This window comes from Sinohyriopsis cumingii, chromosome 9 (assembly GCF_028554795.1).
Source record: "Sinohyriopsis cumingii isolate HCF-2022 chromosome 9, ASM2855479v2, whole genome shotgun sequence".
Lineage (NCBI taxonomy): Eukaryota > Metazoa > Mollusca > Bivalvia > Unionida > Unionidae > Sinohyriopsis > Sinohyriopsis cumingii.
In genome coordinates this window covers 96,620,719-96,647,103 of record NC_142969.1, presented here as the reverse complement: position 1 = coordinate 96,647,103, position 26,385 = coordinate 96,620,719, and the positions used below count along the sequence as shown (strand labels likewise).

Sequence of the window (26,385 nt, the reverse complement as noted above, 5' to 3'; positions counted from 1 at the left end):
TCTGACACAGCAATTGTTACAACGATGACTAACAATGTTTCTGATACAGCAATTGTTACAATGGTGACTAACAATGTTTCTGATACAGCAATTGTTACAATGGTGACTAACAATGTTTCTGATACAGCAATTGTTACAACGGTGACTAACAATGTTTCTGATACAGCAATTGTTACAACAGTGACTAACAATGTTTCTGATACTGGAATTTTTACAATGGTGACTAACAATGTTTTTGATACAGCAATTGTTACAACAGTGACTAACAATATTTCTGATACAGCAATTGTTACAACGATGACTAACAATGTTTCTGATCCAGCAATTGTTACAATGGTGCCTAACAATGTTTCTGATACAACAATTGTTACATTCATGACAAACAGCCTTTGTGACAGTTAAAGTTACAATTGTGACTAACAGCCTTTCTGATCTAGTCAACATTACAAATTCATCTCAAAATATTTACTTTATTGAACATAGCCATGCTGAATATAAAAAAAATGTTAAAAAAGTAAACTGTTTGAAGTGTTAGACAATACAGGTTCATGTAAATGAAATAATTATGAGACTCATAGTTGTCATAGTTACTGAATTTTTGAGGTAGAATGAAAAGATGTGCAAAATGAAAGCTACAATGACTATAAGTTATAGAAATAAAATCTGAAAAAAATAACATTTTGAACAAATTAAGTACATGAAATTATTTTTATAAAATAAATAATGCTTAACAACAACCAGAATCAGCTAAGGCTTTCTCATGAGATCAAAGCAACACAGAAAAAATGTTGCTCCACCTAAAAGTCTAAAAAAAGTGAGCAGGATACAGTCATCATGTGTCGAATACAACTTTTAGAGACAACATAATTTATACATTTTATGATTTTGCTGAATAGTGTACCAAATGAAATCTGTTGATAATAATAATAATAATAATAATAATAATAACAACAACAACAACAGTATTCAGTGCAAGGTGATTGTCAATAACCAAGTTTTCTAGGTGAACATGCATAAAATTACAAAAGTCTACAAGAGGCCAGTGAGGCCTTTTGTCCCATCTACTCTTGCCATGTTTGACTGTACACAATTATTCAAAATAACAGGCAACGTGCCATTTTCATTTCTAGATTTGTTGTTGCTTCAGTTTTATTGTTATGTTTCCAAGATCTACAAGTTTTCTCTCAAAGTATTTATTTTTAAAAATGATTTTTTTTCTTTCAGAAACTATTTTTAAGAATTTCATTCATTCAACATTTTCTCCCACCCTACTGTTGTTAAAAAGTAAATGACGACAAGCATCCTTGCTGCCTCAACATACATAATAATTAATGGGCATTCTAGTCAAGCAGACAGCACATTATTATCTGACATGGTCCTGAAACACGTACTGGAGGTTGATAATAAAAGCTAGTTGTAACTGATACAGTTTTATTTGACATGGTCCTCAAAGTGTTGGAGGTTGATAATAAAAGCTAGTTATATACGCTAGTTTTATTTGTCATGGTCCTCAAAGTGTTGGAGGGTGATAATAAAAGCTAGTTGTAACTGATAGTTTTATTTGACATGGTTCTCAAAGTGTTGGAGGTTGATAATACAAGCTAGTTGCAACTGATAGATTTTTTTAAATAAATGGTCCTCAGAGTGCTGGAGAGGGATAATAAAAGCTAGTTGTAACTGATAGATTTATTTGTCATGGTCCTCAAAGTGTTGGAGGGGGATAATAAAAACTAGTTGTAACTGATAGATTTTTTTTTATAAATGGTCCTCAAAGTGCTGGAGGTTGATAATAAAAGCTAGCTGTAATTGCCAATATTTTTTTCTTTTTAATCAAGGCGAAGGCAACAAATATTTTATTCTAAATGCCTTATATGTGCTGACACAACACCATACACAAATGTTTGCACATGATGTGAGGAACTGGGGCAGGGTACTCCAAAACACAGGATGTGAGAGTCTGGGGCAGGGTACTCCAAAACACAGGATGTGAGAGTCTGGGACAGGGTACTCCAGAACACCTGATGTGAGGGACTGGGACAAGGTACTCCAGAACACCTGATGTGAGGGACTGGGGCAGGGTACTCCAGAACACATGATGTGAGGAACTGGGGCAGGGTACTATAAAACACATGATGTGAGGGACTGGGGCAGGGTACTACAAAACACGTGATGTGAGGGACTGGGACAGGGTACTCCAGAACACATGATGTGAGGGACTGGAGCAGGGTACTCCAGAACACATGATGTGAGGGACTGGAGCAGGGTACTCCAGAACACATGATGTGAGGAACTGGAGCAAGGTACTCCAGAACACATGATGTGAGGAACTGGGGCAGGGTACTACAAAACGCATGATGTGAGGGACTGGGACAGGGTACTCCAGAACACCTAATGTGAGGGACTGGGGCAAGGTACTCCAGAACACCTGACGTTAGGGACTGGGGCAGGGTTCTCCAGAACACCTGATGTGAGGGACTGGGGCAGGGTACTCCAGAAAACATGATGCGAGGGACTGGGGCAGGGTACTCCAGAACACATGATGTGAGGGACTGGGGAAGGGTTCTCCAGAACACATGATGTGAGGGACTGGGGCAGGGTACTCCAGAACACATGCGAGGGACTGGGGCAGGGTACTCCAGAACATGTCTGTGAGGTTTATGCTAATTTCTGATGAAACTGTGACAAAATATCAACAGAATACACAAAAATTGTTCATTGTTCTTTCAAGCCTTGCCTTTATTTCTTCACTAAATCTCTCCTAGGTTCAGAACATTCCTGATTTTATTTCAAATGGAGGGTGTGAGTTTCCCTGCTAAATTTTCATTTCATGAATAGACTCTATGTGGGCAATGATAATAAAAATTTTACAAGTCCTGGAGATAAGCTTTCACATTTTATAAAAAATGGACTTCATACTGTGAATGACAATTTTTCATAGGGTACTAATTTTCTGGTTTTTATTGTTGCTGTAAACCACCAAATTAAAAAGACCAAACAAACATCATTTATATGTGGAATTTATAGGATAATCTCCTAAATCCATTAGTTTAAATAGAGTTAAAATGTAATTTTCTGCAAAACTATAAAAATTGGTATGAATGAAAATAAATAATTCACAGGAACTGGAATTTCTATAGGAATGGTGATTAGTTCCAAATCTTCTCAAATATTTCTTTCTTAATACATGCAGATGCAAGTATCTAGCATGGTGGAGCGTTTGTGTAAGGTTTCAGCATATACACTTGGCTGAGGCATCAGATTTCTATTATTACACTATTTATAACAAGACACTCCAATTCAAAATTTAAGCTAAGTTTAAAAATGATCTGATTTTATTTCATATTATCTGTTTTTATATAATTTGGTTTTATATTATATGATCTGGTTTTATACTTATACTGTATGATCTGGTTTTATACTGTATGATCTGGTTTTATACCATATGATCTGGTTTATATCATATGATCTGGTTTTATACCATATGATCTGGTTTATATCATATGATCTGGTTTCATACTGCATGATCTGGTTTATCAATTATATGTTTGAAATTGCAACATTCTGTCTCAAATTGAAGATGCTGGGTTGTACATCTTAAGTGTAATTGTGCTGGTCAATGTAAAGTAAACTAAAACAAAAGGTTACAGTCAAACATTATTTGCAGATTCATCAACACTTTGGATAGAGATATCTTGGTACTGTAAAAACATTACAGAATGTAAGCCAAACTAAAACTGTAATTATTCAAGTTGACTGTTCCCAAAACAGATTAAGATTTTCTTAGCATTTTCCATGAATTAAGTGGTCAATTCTACTAAAGAGTGGAGTCTCAGATGCTGAAATCCCAGACTTTGATAGTGTGATCATGTGAAGCACTGGCGATACGTAATTCATCAAAATGGATGGCATTGACAGGTTCCCCATGATGACCCACAAAAGTGTGAATGCTCTTGTCCCTGCAATGAAACAAAAGAACTGGAGTAAAATCTACCTTTCTCGTTACAGACATACTGTTATGAGCACAATAAAATAAAATATTTGGAAATTCTATTCATAAAATTATAAAAGATAAATGATCAACTAGAAAGGTACAAGTATCATATTTGAAAATAAACTTGTCCAATGAGTTTTTCTTTTAATTTTGCCACCTTTATCTCGTACACTCTCCTTTTGACTAGCCTCAACTTTGACAGTTTCTTTCTGACCAGATTCAACTTGTACTGTGTCTTTTTTTTTGACCAGCCTCAACTTGTACTTATCTCATTTTTGACCAGCCTCAACTTGTTTTGTGTCTCTCATTTTGACCAGTCACAGTCTGCACAAAAACAATTATATTAAACAAAGGCTGATACAATTTTGTTCATTTCCATGTTCAAGACTGAGTGGAGATTTGCTGTGTTTGTAATCTTCCTCAATACATTTTACAAAATTACGTCAGGCTGTAAAAGAAAATGACATTTTTCTCAGACAACAACTAATACATCTTGAATTGCTTCAGTAAAGTCTTGAAGTTATATATACCCCTCATTGTGAAATTTATCAAAGGATTTTATTACATACTAATGAGTGAAACACAGAAACTAATTGGTGGAAAATTTTTCATATTCTTTCATTTCTATATTTTTATATGTAAAAACATATCCTAATACTTTTAATGTGAACATACATGATTTCCCCCATGTGATGCTTAATATTTTGTGCCTATAAAAGTTATATCTGCAGCAAGAAAAACTAGCAAATAATAGAAACTGCATTACACTGCAGACAGGGAAATTATTTTTTTTCTTCTGAAGAAGCCTGAAGCAACACCGTTCAGATCTCTATGAAGTTATTTCCCCTTACTGCCTTGACAACAGTAAACCCACCGTGATGTATTGCAGAATTGGACTTGCCTTGTGATCAGATATGATTAAAAATATCAAAAATGTAATTTACTGTGACAGATTAGGTCATCCTAATCCTATCACTCTAAAGTCACTGATATTTATATATCAGCCAATGAAAAGTGAGGTGAATAAAAGAAGAGGGTTTGGGGATGGGGTGATGTGCTGAAGAATGAGTATAACATTCAAAGCTTTAATTCTGGAGCATGTCTGGTATAAAAGAAAAAGACAAAAATTTCCTTCATAAATACCAGATATATTTCTTCTTGTGGTACCTGAAATTATATATTTTACTCATGGCTTTACCACTCATAAAAATATCCCATTTTAGTACCACATGATAAAATAAATCCAGTCTACAGCCATTGTGATTTTATTGTCTTTTGATCACAATATTAAGAATACAAATGGCATGGAGGGTTGAAGTGATACTATTTTTTACAAGCTGAGATGAAAAAACACAACACCAGAGAGATTATATTCATAGTTCTTTGTACATACTGAAACTGATCTGATAATCTTTATATTATTCTAAATTTTCTTTTCCTTGTATGTCACTAGAAAATTGTTACTGGAGGAACTACTGCAATAATTTCCTTCTGAAAGCATTTTCTACTACAGTTCCAATGTTAACATAAGTGGAATGATATCCAAGGGAGATAACTACTATGAGGTATGATCGTTTACCTAAACTGATTTTAAAAACCAGTGAAACAATACTTTCTTATTAATTTTATAAATACCATAATGTTTTTGTTATTTTTGTTAGTAATACAAGCTATATTTGGTAATTTTGGACACTGCGCAATATGGCATACATGGAATGAAACCTCTCCAAGGCAAAAAATGAAGAAGGTTGAGTAATGATTCCAAGTACAGAGCAATATTTCATAATTTGATTGCAAGTGACATACTTTGTAATGTCCCAGTAAATAATTTTGCCATCCTTTCCAGCACTTATGATAAGGCCATCAGGAACAGAAGGGTTTGAGATCCGGAGTTCCAGTGTCTCTACCCTGTAAAAATAAAGACAATGTCAACAACAGCCTCCCAACTTTGCCTGCACACTAGTGAATGATCTGCTAGAAAAAAAATATAAAAACGTTTTCCTGGGAAAAAAAATAACACTAATATATTGTTTTTATAGTAAATATTGAATGAAAACTGGATACCAGTGACGTCATAAGATTTTGAATTTGTGCTATATTATATAAACTGAGAGTCTGAGTGGGACCAATATCAGTCATATACATAATTAAAGTTTAATCCTTAATTAAGACAAGTGTCATGATGATGTATTCCACCAGGTCCTCTACCAATGTCAAGACTGGAATCAAATTAAAGTCCTCTGCACTCTCAGTCTGTACAATACCTGTATCTCACTTTGTTCCCATGGTAATACAAATATATCAAATGCAAAACATTCTTAGTATAAAAGGACCTCTATGTAATTGCTTGACATATGAACCAATTTTGGTTTAAAACATACAACTTCCTCAATAACTCACACTTGGATATCTTGCAAACCCAGTTATAATGTAGGGTAAGGTGTAGATTCCATGTTTTTTAACTAGAAAATACAAACAGTTGTCCCTTTTTTGTTGAATGTGAAGAAAATCATGATCAAATTTGGTAAGTGAAATCTTGATGTAATGATTGTTTTATCATCAAAATGCTGAACCAGAATTTGATTCAACATCACAAAATTGACAAATCTAATGGTCATATTCCCATCCAGTGCTGGGGAGTTCTGGAGTCTCAAAAAGTGTTTTTTTTGAAGTCACCAGGGGGTTCAGTGCATGTAAGTGCCCACCCCCCAATGAACATTGTCCAATTAAGAATTAACCATCTTTTCATATAAGCCTATAGAAAGTGAGCTGAAATTCAAATCTGAATAAAAGAATATAACTTGCCTGTTTTCTTTGAAGCATTTGAATACACCCCCCCCCCAAAAATAGCATTGTCAAATATCACCATCACACATACACACGTGCAAACATGTAATAACAACAATAATGACATTAAATAAACAAATACACCAAGTTTCCATCTTTAAAATCCATTGGATGGCAAACTCCTTGCTGCTCTCATTAGTTCAACAGTGGTTTTGAAGGTAATGCAAATTTCATTTGTGTTAATCTTTGTACCATTATAGACTGGATGGTACTGTTGGATTCTCTAAGCGAATCCTGGTCAGGTCTGAGCTGTTCTTGATGACCATAATGTTAGCATTGTTAAAACTCTATCCAAAGCACAGTTTGACCATGAGATGTCCTTGCCTCTGTTTAAATAACATTAATGGACACCTATCTGAACTAAAATTATAAGTTGTGGAGTTCCACAAGGTTCTATATTGGGGCCCTTGTTATTTGTTCTGTTGATAAATGAACTACCCCTGAAAATAGGAGATACAGTCTCATCAACTGACATGCATGATGATGACACTACATTGTTTGATGCTCAAAAGCAACAAAGATGACGTTGAAAAAACCTTCAAACTCAACAGACTTCAAATACGGTGCAATGGAATATGTATGATCTCAATAAGGACAAAACAAAGACAGAAGAAAACAGCAAGACTGAAAACTAATATGCTCCATGTTCTCTTTGATAACAAAGATCTCAAAAATCATGTATTTAGATAGAATTCTTGGATTATTTATAGATAATAACTTGCAATGGTCTCATCATATAAATAATATTTCTAAGAAAATAAACTCTTACCTTTGGCTCCTAAAGAAAATCAAGGCATTAATTGCATTACATTACGGAGTTACTTTTTACAAAAGTTACATTCCACCACATCTTGACTAATGATATATAATTTTGGGGAACACAACTCCTACAAATATGAGAAAAATTTCCAGATTTTAGGAAAGGGCATGTAAAATAATTCTTAATCAGCAAAGAGAAAATGTTCAAACTGCAGTGCTTACTTTCAAAGTATTACCAATACATGAAAGAATATTACTGAGAAAGGCAAAGCAAAAATGTATCAGGTGTTTACAAAATTTTCCCCCCACTTCCCTGAACACCATTTTCTGGGAAAGAGAATGTACCAGTACCCCAAATCTAAGATCACCTTGTAATACAAGGGCAAACTTTAAAAGTATGGGTAACCCAAGCCAAATAAGGATCAGCTATATAAATATAGCTTTCTATTTTTAGGTGCACTTGTTTGGAATAACATTCAACATCATATTAAATCAGCTCTAAGCATCTTTTCCTTCCACAATGGATGTATTGAATGGATTAAATCATAAAAAATGGTGTACTTATCAAAGTATCAACCACCTCCTGTGTTTTATTTTCCTTTCTGCAGCAACGTAACATTTATGTGAATAGTTATTTATATACTGTGTATTTGCTTCTGTGTGCATGTGTGTGTGCTATTATTAGCTTGTATCTTGTATGTTATAATAGAGGGCTTCAAGGTAGATTAGTTCTTTAAAAGTAATTGTGTCACCCTCTGAAAATAAAGTCTTTGTTGTTGTTGTTGTTATTATTATAATTATTATTATTATTATTATTATTATTATTATTATTATTATTATTAATAGTAGTAGTAGTAAAAGTATTAAAAGTAATAATATTACCATAGAAAATGAATATACATCACATTTGAGACAGGCCATTTTACTGTGGGAAGGGGCAAAAGACATAATAATTTCAACTTGAATGGTAGTCTTACATGTAATAAAGCAGTAATAAATGCCTCTGTCCAGTCTGTATATTAACTCTTTATCAACATAAATCAACTGTGTGCACATGAGTAAGTAATTATTACTTTCTTTCAATCAATCAATTTCATGGCTCAAATCATCTTGGAAAGTATCAGTTAATTAACAGTTAGCATCTCAAAATTTTTAAGATAGTAGAAAATAATGAAGAGACCTAATCAGAATGTTCCATTCATTGTGCCAAATATTTTATGGTTTGAAGATTATTGAAAACTGTCTTTTCAAAACACGACCATGTCAAGGGATTTTGGAGGAAAAAGTTGCGTTTTTGGCATGACATGTCATGTTATGGCACCAGTAAGAAGGCAGCATAATAAATACTGTATATTGAAAATTCTAAGTATCAAAATGCATATCTATGCAACTTGCCTGATATGTGTATCAAGTTTGGTAAATATTTTCAGTACTTTATTAAACTGATTCTGGAAATGAAAACTTGTACTGACATAGAAACAAACAGATAACTGATGTGAAGAGATAGATGGACATGGATACAATTGATAGACAGATGTACAAGGAGACAGAGATAGCCAGATGGACATGGAGACAAAGAGATAGACAGATGTAAGTGGAAACAGAGATATACACATGGACATGGAGACAAAGAGATCAGCAGATAGACATAGAGACCAACAAATGTACATGGAGATAAAGAGATAGACAGGTGGACATGGAGACAAAGAGTTAGACAGATGTACATGGAGACAGAGATAGCCAGATAAACATGGAGACAAAAAGATAGACAGATGTAAGTGGAAACAGAGATAGACACATGGACATGGAGACAAAGAGATCAGCAGATAGACATGGAGACAAAGAGACCAACAAATGTACATGGAGATAAAGAGATAGACAGGTGGATATGGAGACAAACAGTTAGACAGGTGGACATGGAGACAAAGAGTTAGACAGATGGACATGAAGACAAAGAGTTAGGCAGGTGGACATGAAGACAAAGAGACCAGCAGATAGACATGGAGACAAAGAGACATACAAATGCACATGGATATAAAGAGATAGAGAGATGGACATGGAAACAAAAAGACCAGCAGATAGACATGGAGACAAAGAGATAGCCAAATGCACATGGAGACAAAGAGTTAGACAGGTGGACATGGAGACAAAGAGATATACAGATGGACATGGAGACAAAGAGATATACAGATGGGCATGGAGACAAAGAGATAGATGGAATTGGAGACAAAGAGATATACAAATGGACATGCAAAGAGTTAGACAGATGGACATGGAGACAAAGAGACCAGCAGATAGACATGGAGACAAAGAGACAGACAAATGTACATGGATATAAAGAGATAGATGGACATGGAAACAAACAGATTGGCAGAAGACATGGAGAAAAAGAGATAGACAAATGCACATGGAGACACAGAAATATAAAGATGGACATGGAGTCAAAGAGATCAGCAGATGGACATGGAGACAGAGATAAATGGACAAGGAGACAAAGATAGGTGGACATGGAGACAGACTCTGAGATAGATGTACATACAAAGAGACAAACAGATGGACATAGAGACAAAGAGATAGATGGGCATGAACACAAAGAGATAGCTGTACATGGAGACAAAGAGATAGACAGATGGGCATGGAGACAAAGAGATAGACAGATGGATGATGAGACAAAGAGAAAGATGGAAATGGAGACAAAGACATTGACTGATGGACAAGGAGACACAAAGATAGATGAACACAGACAAGGAGATATACTGATGGACATGGACACAAAAAGATCGACCGATGTACAAAGAGACAAAGAGATAGATGGAAATGGAGACAATGAAACTGACTGATGGACATGGAGACAAAGAGGAAGACAGATGGAACTGGAGACAAAGAGATAGACCGATGGAATTGGAGACAAAGAAATCGACTGATGGACATGTAGACAAAGAAATAGATGGAAACACAGACAATGAGATTGGCTGATGGACATGGAGACAAAGAGATAGATGGAACTGGAGATAAAGAGATAGACAGATGGAATTGGGGACAAAGAGATAAACAGATAGACATGGAGACAAAGAAATAGACAGATGGACAAGGAGACTAAGAGACGGATGGGCATGGAGACAAAGAGATAGACAGATGGAATTGGAGACAAAGAGATAAAGAGATAGGCATGGAGACAAAGGGATAGACAGATGGACAAGGAGACTAAGAGACAGATGGGCATGGAGACAAAGAGATAGACAGATAGACATGTAGACAAAGAGATAGACAGATAGACATGGAGACAAAGAGATAGACTGATGAACATGGAGACAGGTATTTTACATACCTTACTCATACCTACCAACCCCTTTGAGGAAAATGTGTAATCCAAGCGGACAAAGAGTAATCCAAGCAGAAAAAGAGTAATCCACATATAACATGATAAAATTCAATGAGCACATTTACAAAATGATTTATTTATCCCTCTGGACTTTTAACATCAATTACTGCTTCAAGTTTTCATATATAACACTTTGAGCTTTAAAAAGCAACATACTCTCATATTGCATTTCAAAACACTTTGTACCAGCTGAGACTATAAATGTTTTGCACAACAGCAGAACACTAAGTGCTGGGTTATTACAGAGCCTGGATCTAAATTCAGTTTTACTTTTGTCAACAATGCTGAACAATCTCTCACAGTCAGCATTAGAATGGTAAAGAACCAATATTCCTTTCATAACCTGACAAAGAAGAGGAAATTTATCTCTTCCAGTTACTGGGTCTTTTAGCTGGCAAATAAGATGACAAAATCAACTCTGTCCCCATGAAGTACATTGTCAGTAGAGTGCCAACTTGATACTTCAGGAGTTCTCCTTCTAATTTATCAGCAGCCTTTCTTGCAGTATGGTGCATCATATGACAGAGACAACCTGATATGAACAATGATGAGACATTTTTCAAAATATAGAATGCAACTCCATTATGAATTCCTGTCATCACTGATGCAGCATCAGCTGAAAACCCCATACAGTTCTGCCAACTTATATTTATTCAAAGCATTAGAAAGCAAATAAAAAATTGTTTTCTCCAGTGGAATCTACTGTTAATTCTGGTAATGAAAGAAGAGCACTCTGACTTTGCCCTTTTTGTTGTCAAAGTCTCTTACACAGACTGGGTACAACTCTTTGTCATCATAATCACTACTCCTGTCTGTTGCAATACTAAATGACCCATTTTCATGGCTTCTGCGATTTTAAGTGAAGTATCTTCTACTAAACACCTAACAATATTGGATGATTTTGTTCTTACACATGCATATTTTCTGCAACTTTGGAATCAGGAAACATTCGTTTGAACAAAGGACCAATGTAGTCTTCTACTGCTAGGGGTAGTCTGTGTTCTTTTAAGAACTCGGTACATAAAGCCTCTGCATTTATAAAATTTGTGTCCACAATTTAGTTCTGCTGTGAAGAAAGAAGTTACCTTAGTACTGGAGTTAGTAAAACGAGCTAATTCAAGGTTTCTTTGTTTTACCACCATGACCAATATTAAAATCCTTTCCATACAGCCTGCAAGGGGCATGAAGCTGCCCTAGAATGGAACACTGTAATATGTAGTTCATGTATTCATCTCTGAATCGATTTTTCATCTTTTCTAATCCATCTGTGAAATTATTTGAAAACATTTTTACTCTAACACACACATCAACTAGAATAAGTCCAACTTGACTTTTAGCGACAAATACCTACAGACTGGTTCTGTACCAGTTATCAATTTGAACAAAGAATCTGCGAGCAAAGATTACAAGTTAGAAAACCAGTCTGTTCTATCCTAACTAAACCATACAGCTGCTATAAATAGAAACCGAGGTCAAAAGTTTGAAAGTAGAACCAGCCTACTTCTTGGAAATAGGGCAACTGCTTTAAATAGAACATAATACTGTTAAGAAAGTGCATGTAAGTCCACGGACAAGCGTACTCTTATGTCGTAGTTACACAGAAGCCATCTTTTTTAGAATACGGTCTGTGGGATTAATGAGATGTTAATAAAAATGAGAACAAATTATAACTTTTTTTGGAGGGGGATATATCGAACGTGTAATCCGAATACATTTACGTGTAAGGCGTAATTTAGTGGAAAAAAGTGTAATGATTAAGCCAAAAGCATAATGGTTGGCATGTATGCTTACTGAAAGACCAAACTTCACTCTGTCACCAAGCACAATTCAGCAAGTCTAAATTCAATACTGTCATACCACAATCATCAGCCTATAATCCCTTAATATGACATTAATGAAAGCACAACTGTATTTACAAATGTAACTGTTGTAACAAGAACATTTTATACATAGCCTAAGATGATGTGATTATTACATAGCTTTAAATATCGTATCACTTATTACTTTAGTGTGTCCAAGAGCTATGAACTCTGGTAGAGATTTGAGCAATGCTGACATGATTGTGATTCTGTCTCTAATTTAATGTGTGTGTGTGTGTGTGATTTGGATTTTTAATGTAGGTTTAACCATTTTTCAGTCATATCGTTATGATGTCTGCAGTATGGCAGTTTATAGTGATGTCAAGCACTTGGGCATCATGTCATAGACATTTAGCATGATGTCCCACCCAGTCACATTATCCTGACACCAGGCCAACCAGTCCTAACACTAACCTCTTAATGCTGAGCGCCTAGCAAGGCAGCTGTTAGTACCATTTTATATGTCTTTAGTATGACTGAGGTTCAAACCTGCAACCTCCAGCATCAGAGGTGGATGCTCTAACCACTAGGACACCGGAGCGGTCTCTCTTATTTAATGATGAAGGATAAAATCATTATGCAATTGCGATAATTGCAATAACGGACATGTGAAAGAAATTGATAAAGTCAATGAAAAGTACATGACACCCTGAGAAAACATGAATACATTTTCAATCTGCTGTATTTAAATTGGTGTAGTGTGCCAATGCTTGTCTGTATAAAGTCCTTATTATGGAATATGTGTTTAAATCAGTGTAGTGTGCGAATACTTGTCTGTATAAAGTCCCTATTAGGGAATATGTGTTTAAATCAGTGTAGTGTGCCAATACTTGTCTGTATAAAGTCCTTATTAGGGAATATGTTTAAATCAGTGTAGTGTGCCAATACTTGTCTGTATAAAGTCCTTATTAGAGAATATGTATTTAAATCAGTGTAGTGTGCCAATACTTGTCTGTATAAAGTCCTTATTAGAGAATATGTATTTAAATCAGTGTAGTGTGCCAATACTTGTCTGTATAAAGTCCTTATTAGGAAATATGTGTTTAAATCAGTGTAGTGTGCAATACTTGTCTGTATAAAGTCCTTATTAGGGAATATGTGTTTAATTCAGTGTAGTGTGCTGATAATTGCCTATATAAAGTCCTTATTAGGGAATATGTATTTAAATCAGTGTACTTTTTTGACACTCATCTATATAAAGTCCCTACAACTATTTAAGTCAGTGTAGGGTCCTGATACTTATCTATATAAAGTGTGTGTGCGTGATTTGGATTTTTAATGTCGATTTTTTAAAAATTCAGTCATATCGCTACACTGTCTGCAGTGTGGCAGTTTATAGTGATGTCTAGCAGTGGGGCATCATGCCAAAGACATGTAGCATGATGTCCCATCCAGTCACATTATCCCAACACCAGGACCACCAGTCCTAACATTAACCTCTCAATGCTGAGCGCCAAGTGAGGCAGCTGTTAGTATCATTTTTGTAAGTTTTTGGTATGATTTGGCTGGGAATCAAACCCACAACCTCCTGTATCTGAGGCGGACACTCTAACCACTTGGTCACCGGAGCAGTTCTCTATATAAAGTCCCTAATATGAAAAAGGTACATGTATTTAAATCATTGTAGTGTGCTTATACTTGTCTGTATAAAGTCCTTATTAGGGAATATTTATTTAAATCCATGTAGTGTGCTAATACTTGTCTGTATAAAGTCCCTATTAGGGAATATGTATTTAAATCCATGTAGTGTACTCTTGCTTGTCTGTATAAAGTTCATACTAGGGAATATGTATTTAAATCTATGTAGTGTGCTAATACTTGTCTGTATAAAGTCCCTATTAAGGAATATGTATTCAAATCCATGTAGGGTGTGCTCTTGCTTGTCTGTATGAAGTCCCTACTAGGGAATATGTATTTAAATCAGTATAATGTACTGATACTTGTCTGTATAAAGTCCTTATTACAGAATATGTATTTAAATCAGTACAGTGGGCTGAGATTTGTCTGTATAAAGTCCTTATTAGGGGAATATGTGTTTAAATCAGTGTAATGTGCTGATAATTGTCTGTATAAAGTCCCTACTAGGGAATATGTATTTAAATCAGTGTAGTGTGTTGATACCTTGTCTATAAAATCCCTATTAGTACACATATATTTAAAACTGTGGTGTGAGAAAATTAACAAGAACTGATACAAAAAATTCGGTGGTTCTAGATTGTTTGAAACACTATTGATGAAAATATATGATGTTTAAAAAAAGTTTTAAAACATTACTATGCCATCAATCATTGTTAAGTAAGTGAATGACTTCCTTTCTTACCTTTTATTGTGCTCCTGATAGGTCCGTAGAGGTGTCTTTGGTCCTTCAGCTTTGTACAGGCAGATGGTTTCCCCATATGAACAGGCAAAGTATCCCTTACTGTAACTGACCGCCATGACGGATGTTGTTGGACTGACCCAAAATGTTCTTTTGCACTTCCCGGTCTCCAAACTCCAGATTTTAACACTCTGGAAACAAAGATCATTCAAGCATTAGTGCTATTGTTGTTGTAAAAGTATTGACATGTCTTTTTTTGGGGACACCAAGAAGACACTTACTATGAAGACCTGTATTTGTCAACACCATGTATATAAAGGACACTGCTCATAAAGGCCAATGTTTAGTTAATTTGCAATCAACTTTACCTAAATGACACAAGTCCTAAAGGTTAATGTTTAGTAAATTTTCAAGATCAATTTATTACCACAGTACTATATAAGTGACACTGGTCCTAAAGACCAATATTTAGTTAATTTTTAAATCAAATTTACCTCTATATAAAAGACATCTTTTCATATGAGAATTATGTGAGTCTCTGAGTGTCTTTTATTGACATGTATATGGGAACAGAGACACGTTTCAGCGAACATTTATTTCATGTTGCGTGAGAAAATTTGCTAACAAATGTTTTCGAAGTACTTTGGGTAATGTCAATACATGTTATATAATATTATGACTTTAGACTGATTCTGAAACAAAGAAACTACCTCAGCCATTGTGTTATGGTCAAATTCGCAGTTACTTCAAAAGGGGAACCTTGCCATGGTGGTGAGAAACTCTGTTTGTTTTGCAATCAGCAGTGGTGTCACTGGTCAGGTTAGTCTTAGAGGCTGGAAACCCAACATAATAATGTATCAGTGCTGATACCCAAGACAGTTTTTAAAGAGACCAAAGCTATCCAATCAGAACTAAGATAGTCAAATTTTGAGTGGGTTTCTCATGCAGCCAGACATTATTCTGTTACTGTGATTCACTGTGAAAGAATGAGTGCATGTTTGGACACTTAGTGAGAGCAGATCATAGGGAAGATGGAGACGCTAGACTGTGCTCAGAGTGCCAAAGGTGTGCACTCATTAAAAGGGCAGGAAGGGAGTCCTGGGAACTTCAGATGAGATTTGGAACAAAGGCTTCTAGGGAAGCTTTCTGGGTGGGATAGGATGCCACCTGAAGATTAGAGAGAGAAGAAGACATGGAGGGGCAGGAGAATAGGCAGTAGTGCGAAGGAGCAGGGCCAGAGACAGAAACAAGGGTACCGGAAGTACTGACAAGGCGGTCTGAGAGAATGGAACAAGGGTACTGAAGTACTGACAAGGAGGGGATGGAAGAACGGAAACAAGGGTACTGGAAATAAGACAAACGAATGTCTATACATCAAGAAAACAGACCACAAAAGGCTTTTGCTATGTTCCAGAAAAACCTTTGTTGTCTCCAAACCCTTCTTCACATGGAGGTGAAGAAGCTCAAAAGAGAATGCCAAAAATATTAACAGCACATGTCTCAATTCTTGGCAATTGCCTCCAACAATCTCTGCAAAAGAGCTGCAGATAATAATTCCTGGTAATGATGCTGCAACCTGGGATTGATTGAAGTGATCAAGAAGAGACAGACCACTCTTCTACTGTCTGGCTGCTTCTTGGCCTCAAGATATATGTGCTGGCTCCTTACCCAATGCTGATGAAGGGAGCAACACCAGATCCAGTTAAGGTTGTGCCCAAGACAGCCTCTCAAAACTGGAACGAATCCAAACATCTGATGATCTCAAGAATTTTGGACACTGATCTGGGGGAAGAAGGTACTGGGAGTAAATGAGGTCAACCACCAAGAAGTCACCAAGCTACATTTACCACCTTCTCAAAGATTCACACTTCATCCTTCTTCATCAACTGATCCATAGGGTGGGACAAAGATGGTGTCCCCAACTGAGGGGAAGGACAAAACAAAACTGTATTTTGAGGGGAACTTATCTGTGTCAACCAAAATTGACACTACATTGTTCTTTCTTTGCTCTTGGAGCAAGGTGGGACTATTCCATCTCCTATCCCTCCTTGGAGACTGGAACCTATGATTGGAAGTTCAACAAGACTAATCCACTGTTCTCTCTTCCCTGAAGAAAGGGATTGATGATTTCCTTGGGATGCAGAAGGTGGTGAGAGGCAGTCCAACTCCCCCTCCTTTAATAACAAGGATGGAGGAAGTAAGGATGCCCAGTCCGCTGATTCATAAAATGATGGCAAAGTCATCTAAAGTATCATGGTAGGAAAAAAAGAGAAACTCACAACCTTGGTGGCTGATACACCACCCAGTAACCAGTGCCAGCTGCTTGATGCCTGATGACTAGGCAAATTAATGTCCATTCAGATGATGTAGACCATACTGGGTGGTCTTTGTTCAAGGAACTTGACTTCAATGAATGACATTCCATTAATTTAAACAGGTCTACTCTAGCAGGGAGAACACTGCACCTCCCTTGCATTGGGAAGGCAGGTCCTGCTACTGGATGCTGGCAACCTACCTCCATTAGGACATAATGAGGATACCCATCTTGAAGAAGCAGTCCCACCAATCAGCAGTGTTTCTCACTCCTTTCAGGAGCTTGCGACTTCCATACCCAGGAAAAGGCAATGGACCACTTGCATGTGACACATGGCAACCTCCCTAAATTGGGAAATGTTGCAGACCCCTCTTGGGATGGGAAGAGTCTCCCACAGATGAAAAGGAAGAAGCAGGTCCCTTTTTCATGATCCTATAAGCATGGCAATTTTTCTGCTAATTTCCATACTTATTCAGGCCTAAGACAACAATAGGGACAACTGTCATTGTGTACACACACAGCACACAATAAACAAGTGGAGTTTGTGTATCATGCAGCCTTTTTATGGCTGCATTTACAAACAACTTGAGATATATAATGCTGAAAATGAAATAAAGAAATAACACAGATAGAAAAGTCATTGGGACGGAAATCATTATCCTAACATCAGTTACAAATACAGGGTTGAAAAACCAATTCAGTAGAGAGGTATTAAAAACCATGAAACTCAATTAAATGGGACACAGATACAAGAAAATCATAAAAGAGCTGTGGAGAAAAATAAGTTACATACAAAAGGATATGATTGACAGAAGAAATGCCATAAGATAATTTAAATGGTGAAACTGTTGAGTGCTCAAGATACATTTGTAGAAGTGCATAAAGCCCAAGGAAAAATGGTGGGCAAAGATATCAAACTGGGATCATGTTTTTTTTTAATTCTTGATCTCCAATTACTAATTTGAAAAGGGAATACTAACTTTTCACTGGGAACTAGCACCAGGACAAATATATAGCAATGCAATAATAGCATCAATATATTACCACTATCAAAATATTCTTTCAGTAGAATTTTATTACACTCAAGTTGCACTTTTTATAATCTTTTGGAAGCAACCAGTGATAAAGTTGGTCAGTGCAATTATATCTGTGACCACTTTAAGTGATTTGCACTGGGTGTGTGTGTGATTGAGATATTTAACGTAGCTTTAAAAAAAAATCAGTAATATTGCTACGATGTCTGCAGTGCGGCAGTTTACAATGATGTCGAGCATTGGGGCATCATGCTGCAGACATGAAGCATCATGTCCCACCCAGTCACATTATCCTGACCAGGCCGACCAGTCCTAACACTAACCCCTTAATGCTGAGCGCCAAGCAAGGCAGCTGCAAGTACCATTTTTATAAGTCTTTGGTATGAATTGGCTGGGTTTCAAACCTGTGACCTACCACATCCCAGGTGGACACACTAACCATTTAGGGCACTGGAGCGGTCTAGTGATTTGCACTGGAGACTTTCTAATTGTATTTTTAATTTATTTTATTTCATAGAAAATCTCCAGTGCATACATATTTGTTAAACAAAAGTATTTATTGCATGGGAAATGGCTCTATTCTATTCACAAGTTACTCCCATTTATTGGATAACGAGCCTCCTCATCCCTCTTTGTACAAACGTTTGGCAAATATTTGCCAAGGATATATTTGTATAATAATAAACCCCACCTACTTTTTAACAAATTAATTTCTTTAAAGATACTGTATTTTGAATTGTGTATCTAAATGTTACAGATAGGTCATATTCCTCACTGTGGGTTACCTCCCTTGGTAGGATAATGCCAGTGATACAATTTTGATAATTTGGTGTTAAAATGCTATATGGAGAAAAGTGAAAAATTTATGACACTTAATTTAGTTTGATTTTACTGTGATCTTTTCTCTTCTGTGATTTTCGTGCTGAATCTGAACACCATAATTGAGAAAGAAACCCATGGATTCTTAATTTTTAGTGACAAATCATAATGCAGATGAAGTTTAAGGATAGCTTTAAAATGCTACTAACATCACATCATAACACTGCTCTGTCACATTCAGTATGGTTCCATTATCCTAATTCTTGATCTTTTTTCAAAGCATGTATAGGGAACAACAGCTGCAACCAGTCATGGCTTTTGTGTACTAATCCTTGGAGATGATGAACTGCGGCTCAGAAAGAGATAATACTCTAGCCATTGTCTCTCAAGATGGAACATTATTAAGCATTGATATATTTTGCAAGTGTATGAGCTGTCAGGACCATCATAGATAGATAATAATAAAATCAATAAATAAAGAAAGAAAGCATAACTTATAATGTGTTCCTCTTTAGATTGAATATGCAACCAAGACTGAATGTTTTGATAAGAAGGCATTGTAAAAGAACACACTCAAAAAGTCACCAATTTATGTATTGAATATCACCAACCTTACAATGGTCTTTTTTCTTATATAAACTTTAAAAATTCTAACTAAATTCTTACATTCTTAAAAAGTCATTGTAACCAATTTGCAAGAGACATCAGTCTCCATTTCAGCATCTCATTTTTTTTTGCCAGTAAAGTATGGATGAAACATGATGCAAGTACTGTATATGCCTGCATACAGTAAGGAAAGTATGAATGAAGCATGTCATAAGTACTGTACATGCCTGTATACAATGAGGAAAATATGGATGAAGCATGTCATAAGTACTGTACATGCCTGTATACAATGAGGAAAGTATGAATAAAGCATGTCATAAGTACTGTACATGCCTGTATACAATGAGGAAACTATGAATGAAACATTACTTAACTACTGTACATGCCTGCATACAATGAGGAAAATATGGATGAAGCATGTCATAAGTACTGTACATGCCTACATACAATGAGGAAAGTATGGATGAAGCATGTCATAAGTACTGTACATGCCTGCATACAGTAAGGAAAATATGGATGAAGCATGTTATAAGTACTGTACATGCCTACATACAATGAGGAAAGTATGGATGAAGCATGTCATAAGTACTGTACATGCCTACATACAATGAGGAAAATATGGATGAAGCATGTCATAAGTACTGTACATGCCTACATACAATGAGGAAAATATGGATGAAGCATGTCATAAGTACTGTACATGCCTACATACAATGAGGAAAATATGGATGAAGCATGTCATAAGTACTGTACATGCCTACATACAATGAGGAAAGTATGAATGAAACATTACTTAAGTACTGTACATGCCTGCATACAATGAGGAAAATATGGATGAAGCATGTCATAAGTACTGTACATGCCTACATACAATGAGGAAAGTATGGATGACGCATGTCATAAGTACTGTACATGCCTGCATACAGTAAGGAAAATATGGATGAAGCATGTCATAAGTACTGTACATGCCTACATACAATGAGGAAAGTATGGATGAAGCATGTCATAAGTACTGTACATGCCTGCATACAATGAGGAAAGTATGGATGAAGCATGTCATAAGTACTGTACATGCCTGTATACAATGAGGAAAGTATGAATAAAGCATGTCATAAGTACTATACATGCCTGCATACAATGAGGAAAATATGGATGAAGCATGTCATAAGTACTGTATATGCCTGCATACAGTAAGGAAAATATGGATGAAGCATGTCATAAGTACTGTACATGCCTACATACAATGAGGAAAGTATGGATGAAGCATGTCATAAGTACTGTACATGTCTGTACACAATAAAGAAAATATGAATGAAGCATGTCAAAAATACTGTATATTCCTGCATACAATAAGGAAAGCATGAATGAAGCATGTCATAAGTACTGTACATGCCTGCATTCAATGAGGAAAGTATGGATGAAGCATGTCATAAGTACTGTACATGCCTACATACAATGAGGAAAGTATGGATGAAGCATGTCATAAGTACTGTACATGCCTGCATACAATGAGGAAAGTATGGATGAAACGTGATGCAAGTACTCTATATGCCTGCATACAATAAGGAAAATATGAATGAAGCATGTCATAAGTACTGTACATGCCTGTATACAACGAGGAAAGTATGGATGAAACATTACTTAAGTACTGTACATGCCTGTACACAATATATAGATGAAACATGTCTTAAGTACAAGTACTGTACATGCTGGTATACAATGTACAACCCATTACCAACTGCACAGTATGAATACAGACATGCTCTTACATTACCATATTTGTCCGATGATAATACACTCACATTTTGACACATTTTTGGCAAATATTCACCATGGATATGCTTGTGTGATAGTAAAACCAATCTTACATTTTGATAAATTTATTAGACTGCTCCCCTGTTTTTCTCATGGGAAAAATACAGTGTGATGGCAGATTGGAGTCTAAGGTTTGCTTAATGTGTAATATTTGCATTCTGTCAATTTATTTTGTATTCCTGGTGACCCAATTCTTGAGAATTTGTGGTTGCTTCAAATACAAATTTTAAAGACCCCACAAATATGCTCCATCTATCAAGATAAACTCTGCAGGCATGTCCATGAAAAGAGGGACTTGAGAAACGTTAATACGATTTTTCTACAGTACCTTGTCTGCAGATCCTGAAATGACTAGCTTTCCCTCTTCATCCATGTCTATGGCAAAGACAGCTGAATTGTGACCAAACAGTGTGGTCTGCAGTAGACATCGACCAATGTCCCAGACTTTTATCTGGTAAAAAAAAGGTTTATATGAGTGTATTTTCTTTACTTAAAATTATGTACCAAATAATCAGCCCTCCCCAAAGCAAAGGTGTGATATACTTATGAAATATAAATTTTCTTCAAGCGGATGATGGCACCAAAATATTAAGTAACATTATTATATCAGAGTGCCATGAATGAAATATTATCATGCATGTATTCCAAGGTATGTGGTTCCAAATCAAACTTACAATGCAGAAACCTAAACTAGTGAATATTACCAACAAGTACCTGCAGTGAATATAATTTATAGCAACACCCTTTGATGCTTGTTGCTAATAATTTTTTGTAGAGAAATATTTAACCAGGACAACAATATAACAAAACTGAAAAACAATGACTTCAGCACAAATATATTTTAATTACCTATCTGAATATATTTTTAATAACTGTACATTACTATTATTGCAATATTATTAGAAACACTACAATCTTAAGTGTTATTTTCAAAACATGTTCATATATCTGTCATAAATTTCATTATTCTATACTTATTAAATAAAATATTAAAGTAATAGAATTAGATATATAATAATTTACAGTGCCATTTTCTGTACTGCCAATTCATACTCAACTTACTGTCCTGTCTTGAGAGACAGTGGCTAAAGTATTATCTCGGCGTTTCATTGCCCACATGGGACCATCATGAGCTAAAATTGTCTTGGCACAATTCCCAGTCCTCAGATTCCACAACTGGAATAAACAAATGCAGATGCCAGGATTTTATGGTACAATTTTAAGTCTGACAGTTTAATATGTGCAAGTAACTCACCAGTACAGGAAGATAAAAGTGCAAGTCAATCACCAGTAGAGGAAGATTGAAGTGTACGTCAATCACTAGTACAGGCAGATTAAAGTGTACAACAATCACAAATACAGGAAGATTAAAGTGTACAACAATCACCAGCACAGGAAGATTGAAGTGTACAACAATCACAAGTACAGGAAGATTAAAGTGCACAACAGTTACAAGTACAGGAAGATTAAAGTGTACATCAATCACCAGTACAGGCAGATTAAAGTGTACAACAATCACAAATACAGGAAGATTAAAGTGTATGTCAATCACCAGTACAGGCAGATTAAAGTGTACAACAATCACCAGTACAGGATGATTAAAGTGTATGTCAAACACCATTACAGGAAGATTAAAGTGTATGTCAATCACCAGCACAGGAAGATTAAAGTTTATGTCAATCACCAGCACAGGAAGATTAAAGTGTATGTAAATCACCAGTAAAGGCAGATTAAAGTGTACAACAATCACAAGTACAGGAAGATTAAAGGGTATATCAATCACCCAGTACAGGCAGATTAAAGTGTACATCAATCACCAGTACAGGAAGATTAAAGTGTACATCAATCACCAGTACAGGAAGATTAAAGTGTACGTCAATCACCAGTACAGGAAGATCAAAGTGTATGTCAATCACCAGTACAGGAAGATTAAAGTTTACATCAATCACCATTACAGGGAGATTAAAGTGTACATCAATCACCAGTACAGGAAGATCAAAGTGTATGTCAATCACCAGTGCAGGAAGATTAAAGTTTACATCAATCACCATTACAGGGAGATTAAAGTGTACATCAATCACCAGTACAGGAAGATCAAAGTGCATGTCAATCACCAGTACAGGAAGATTAAAGTGTACATCAATCACCAGTACAGGCAGATTAAAGTGTACAACAATCATCAGTACAGGAAGATTAAAAGGTACATCAATCACCCAGTACAGGCAGATTAAAGTGCACATCAATCATCAGTACAGGAAGATTAAAGTGTACATCAATCACCAGTACAGGAAGATTAAAGTGTACGTCAATCACCAGTACAGGAAGATTAAAGTGTATGTCAATCACCATTACAGGGAGATTAAAGTGTACATCAATCACCAGTACAGGAAGATTAAAGTGCATGTCAATCACCAGTACAGGAAGATTAAAGTGTATGTCAATCACCATTACAGGGAGATTAAAGTGTACATCAATCACCAGTACAGGAAGATTAAAGTTTATGTCAATCACCAGTACAGGAAGATTAAAGTGTATGTCAATCACCATTACAGGGAGATTAAAGTGTACATCAATCACCAGTACAGGAAGATTAAAGTGCATGTCAATCACCAGTACAGGAAGATTAAAAATCTATTAACAAAAGCTACAATCAACATAAAATTTTATGTTTAAAAAAAATTGTTTTGATTTTATTATTTAATTTTAATCAGACTTTTAGCACATTATTGTATACATTATGACAAATACACTGGAGCAAAGTGATATATGATGTAACCCCATGACTGGGATTTCCTTGTCTGGTACAAACACTGACACAGATTGTTTTTCTCAGTCAGTTTTTTCAAATTAAATTAAAATACCCCTGCACTTTTGCAATTTAGTTAACAGATTCAAAACAGTATTTTTCATCAGGTACTGTTATTGCTAATCACTCTATATGAAGGTCATCAGGTTATGTACTCTTTTATGAAAATCTGAATAATTACCAAAGTAGAATCTAGCTATTGGTATATATAATGTTCTTAGAATAGGGAAAAGAATGAAGAAAAAAGTTATAATTATTAGGTGTGGAAGTATTTCACAAAAAGCATAAAGAGACACAGGCTATTGTTGTTCAAAATACAGTACTGTTCATTTATACGAATATGTTAATGAGGGTAATTGGGCCACCTGTTGACCCTAAGTAAACAAATTCTACATATGAGAAAATAGAAGCATAAAACCATTTACCATTATTACTGTAGTATCACCCTTAATCGATGGGTGTCATATAAAAATAACAATAAGTAATTAATATCTTGGATACGGTTAAGATTTAACTTTCATCAGTTCTAATTTGGAAAATGTTCTATGGTAGGGAACAGTACAATACATGACAATATTGGGTACATCTTCCATACAGTTCTAACTAAAATGTAGTGCCAGAGGATATGTCTAATTCATGATATTCTTGGAAATTACTATTTTCAATTAATGTAAATATGGCAAGTGTTGCTATTATTATCAATGGATGATATACCATGTGGACATTTTCTCATGGAATAGCGTGTGGACTGACAAATGAACCACTCTGACTGGTAAGTGTAGGAATTTTCATTTGTTTAAAATTTTGTATTCAACTGGCACTGTTAAGGGCGCCATGTTAACTGGCAAAGTTTGAAGAATGCAGGTCTGATATAGCACATTTCTAGCTGTAGTGGTCATTACAAAAGATCTTGAGAGAGTTAGAATTTTTCATTCTTTTAGCCAGTGATGTGTATAGTCTGCATGCATGGAGCAGTGATTTATGTCAAAGTTCCGTTTGTAGCTCAGAAAATGTTCAGGTCAGCATCATTAAATGTAGCTAACAGTACCTAATTCATTTTACACAATGTATTTAAAACTAATTAGGTACTTTTAGCTACAATTAATGACGATGACCTGAAAATTTACCGAGTTTAGCTTAAAAATAGGATAAAATTCGCCAAGCTGAGCGGAATGAACTACAGTTTCAAGCACGATACAATATAACTTGACTTTGTGTGTGTTTGTCTCTCTCAAAATGTTTTACATGATGTTCTCAAAGTTAGAGAGACCATAAATTGCTATACGGGATATTCTGTATAATATATCTGCTGTTGTTGTTGCTTGATTTTAGAAAAGCAGAGCAGAAATAACAAGGGTTTCTTTTTTTTAAAAGTAGTTCTTAGCATGTGGACACCAGACCGAGATAAGAAAAGTAAGGTTAGCAAAACAACTAAATTTCTGTTGTGTGTGTGTGTGTGATTTGGATTTTTAATGTAGCTCTAATAATCTTTCAGTCACATCACTACAATGTCTGCAGTGTGGCTGATTATAGTGATGTCTAGCACTGGGGCATCATGTTGCAGACATGCAGCATGACGTCCCACCCAGTCACATTATCCTGACACCAGTCCTACAAGTCCTAACATTAACCTCGTAATGCTGAGTGCCAAGTGAGGAAGCTGCTAGTACCATTTTTGTAAGTCTTTGATATGACTCGGCCGGGGATCGAACCCACGACCTCCTGCATCCGAGGCGGATGCTCTAACCACTAGGCCACCAGAGCAGTCATTTCTCTGTTGAATGGATGAGAAATGTATACATGTGTAAAGTCTAACAAAAGAGTTTCAAACTCTTG

General features: G+C 35.7%; 1 protein-coding gene across 1 annotated transcript in view; it reads right to left on the bottom strand.

Moving 5' to 3' along the window:
* Window positions 1–3,527: 3,527 nt before the first annotated feature.
* LOC149792288 (uncharacterized) overlaps window positions 3,528–26,385 on the bottom strand; it is a 132,558-nt gene continuing 109,700 nt past the window's right edge. The window contains exons 13-17 of the mRNA XM_089969553.1: window positions 22,806–22,919; window positions 22,072–22,194; window positions 15,159–15,346; window positions 5,798–5,899; window positions 3,528–3,956 (exon numbers count right to left, since the gene is read on the bottom strand). Of these exons, the coding sequence (XP_089825679.1) occupies window positions 3,830–3,956; window positions 5,798–5,899; window positions 15,159–15,346; window positions 22,072–22,194; window positions 22,806–22,919 (654 nt within the window). The 3' untranslated portion in view covers window positions 3,528–3,829. The remainder of the gene's footprint in view (window positions 3,957–5,797; window positions 5,900–15,158; window positions 15,347–22,071; window positions 22,195–22,805; window positions 22,920–26,385) is intronic.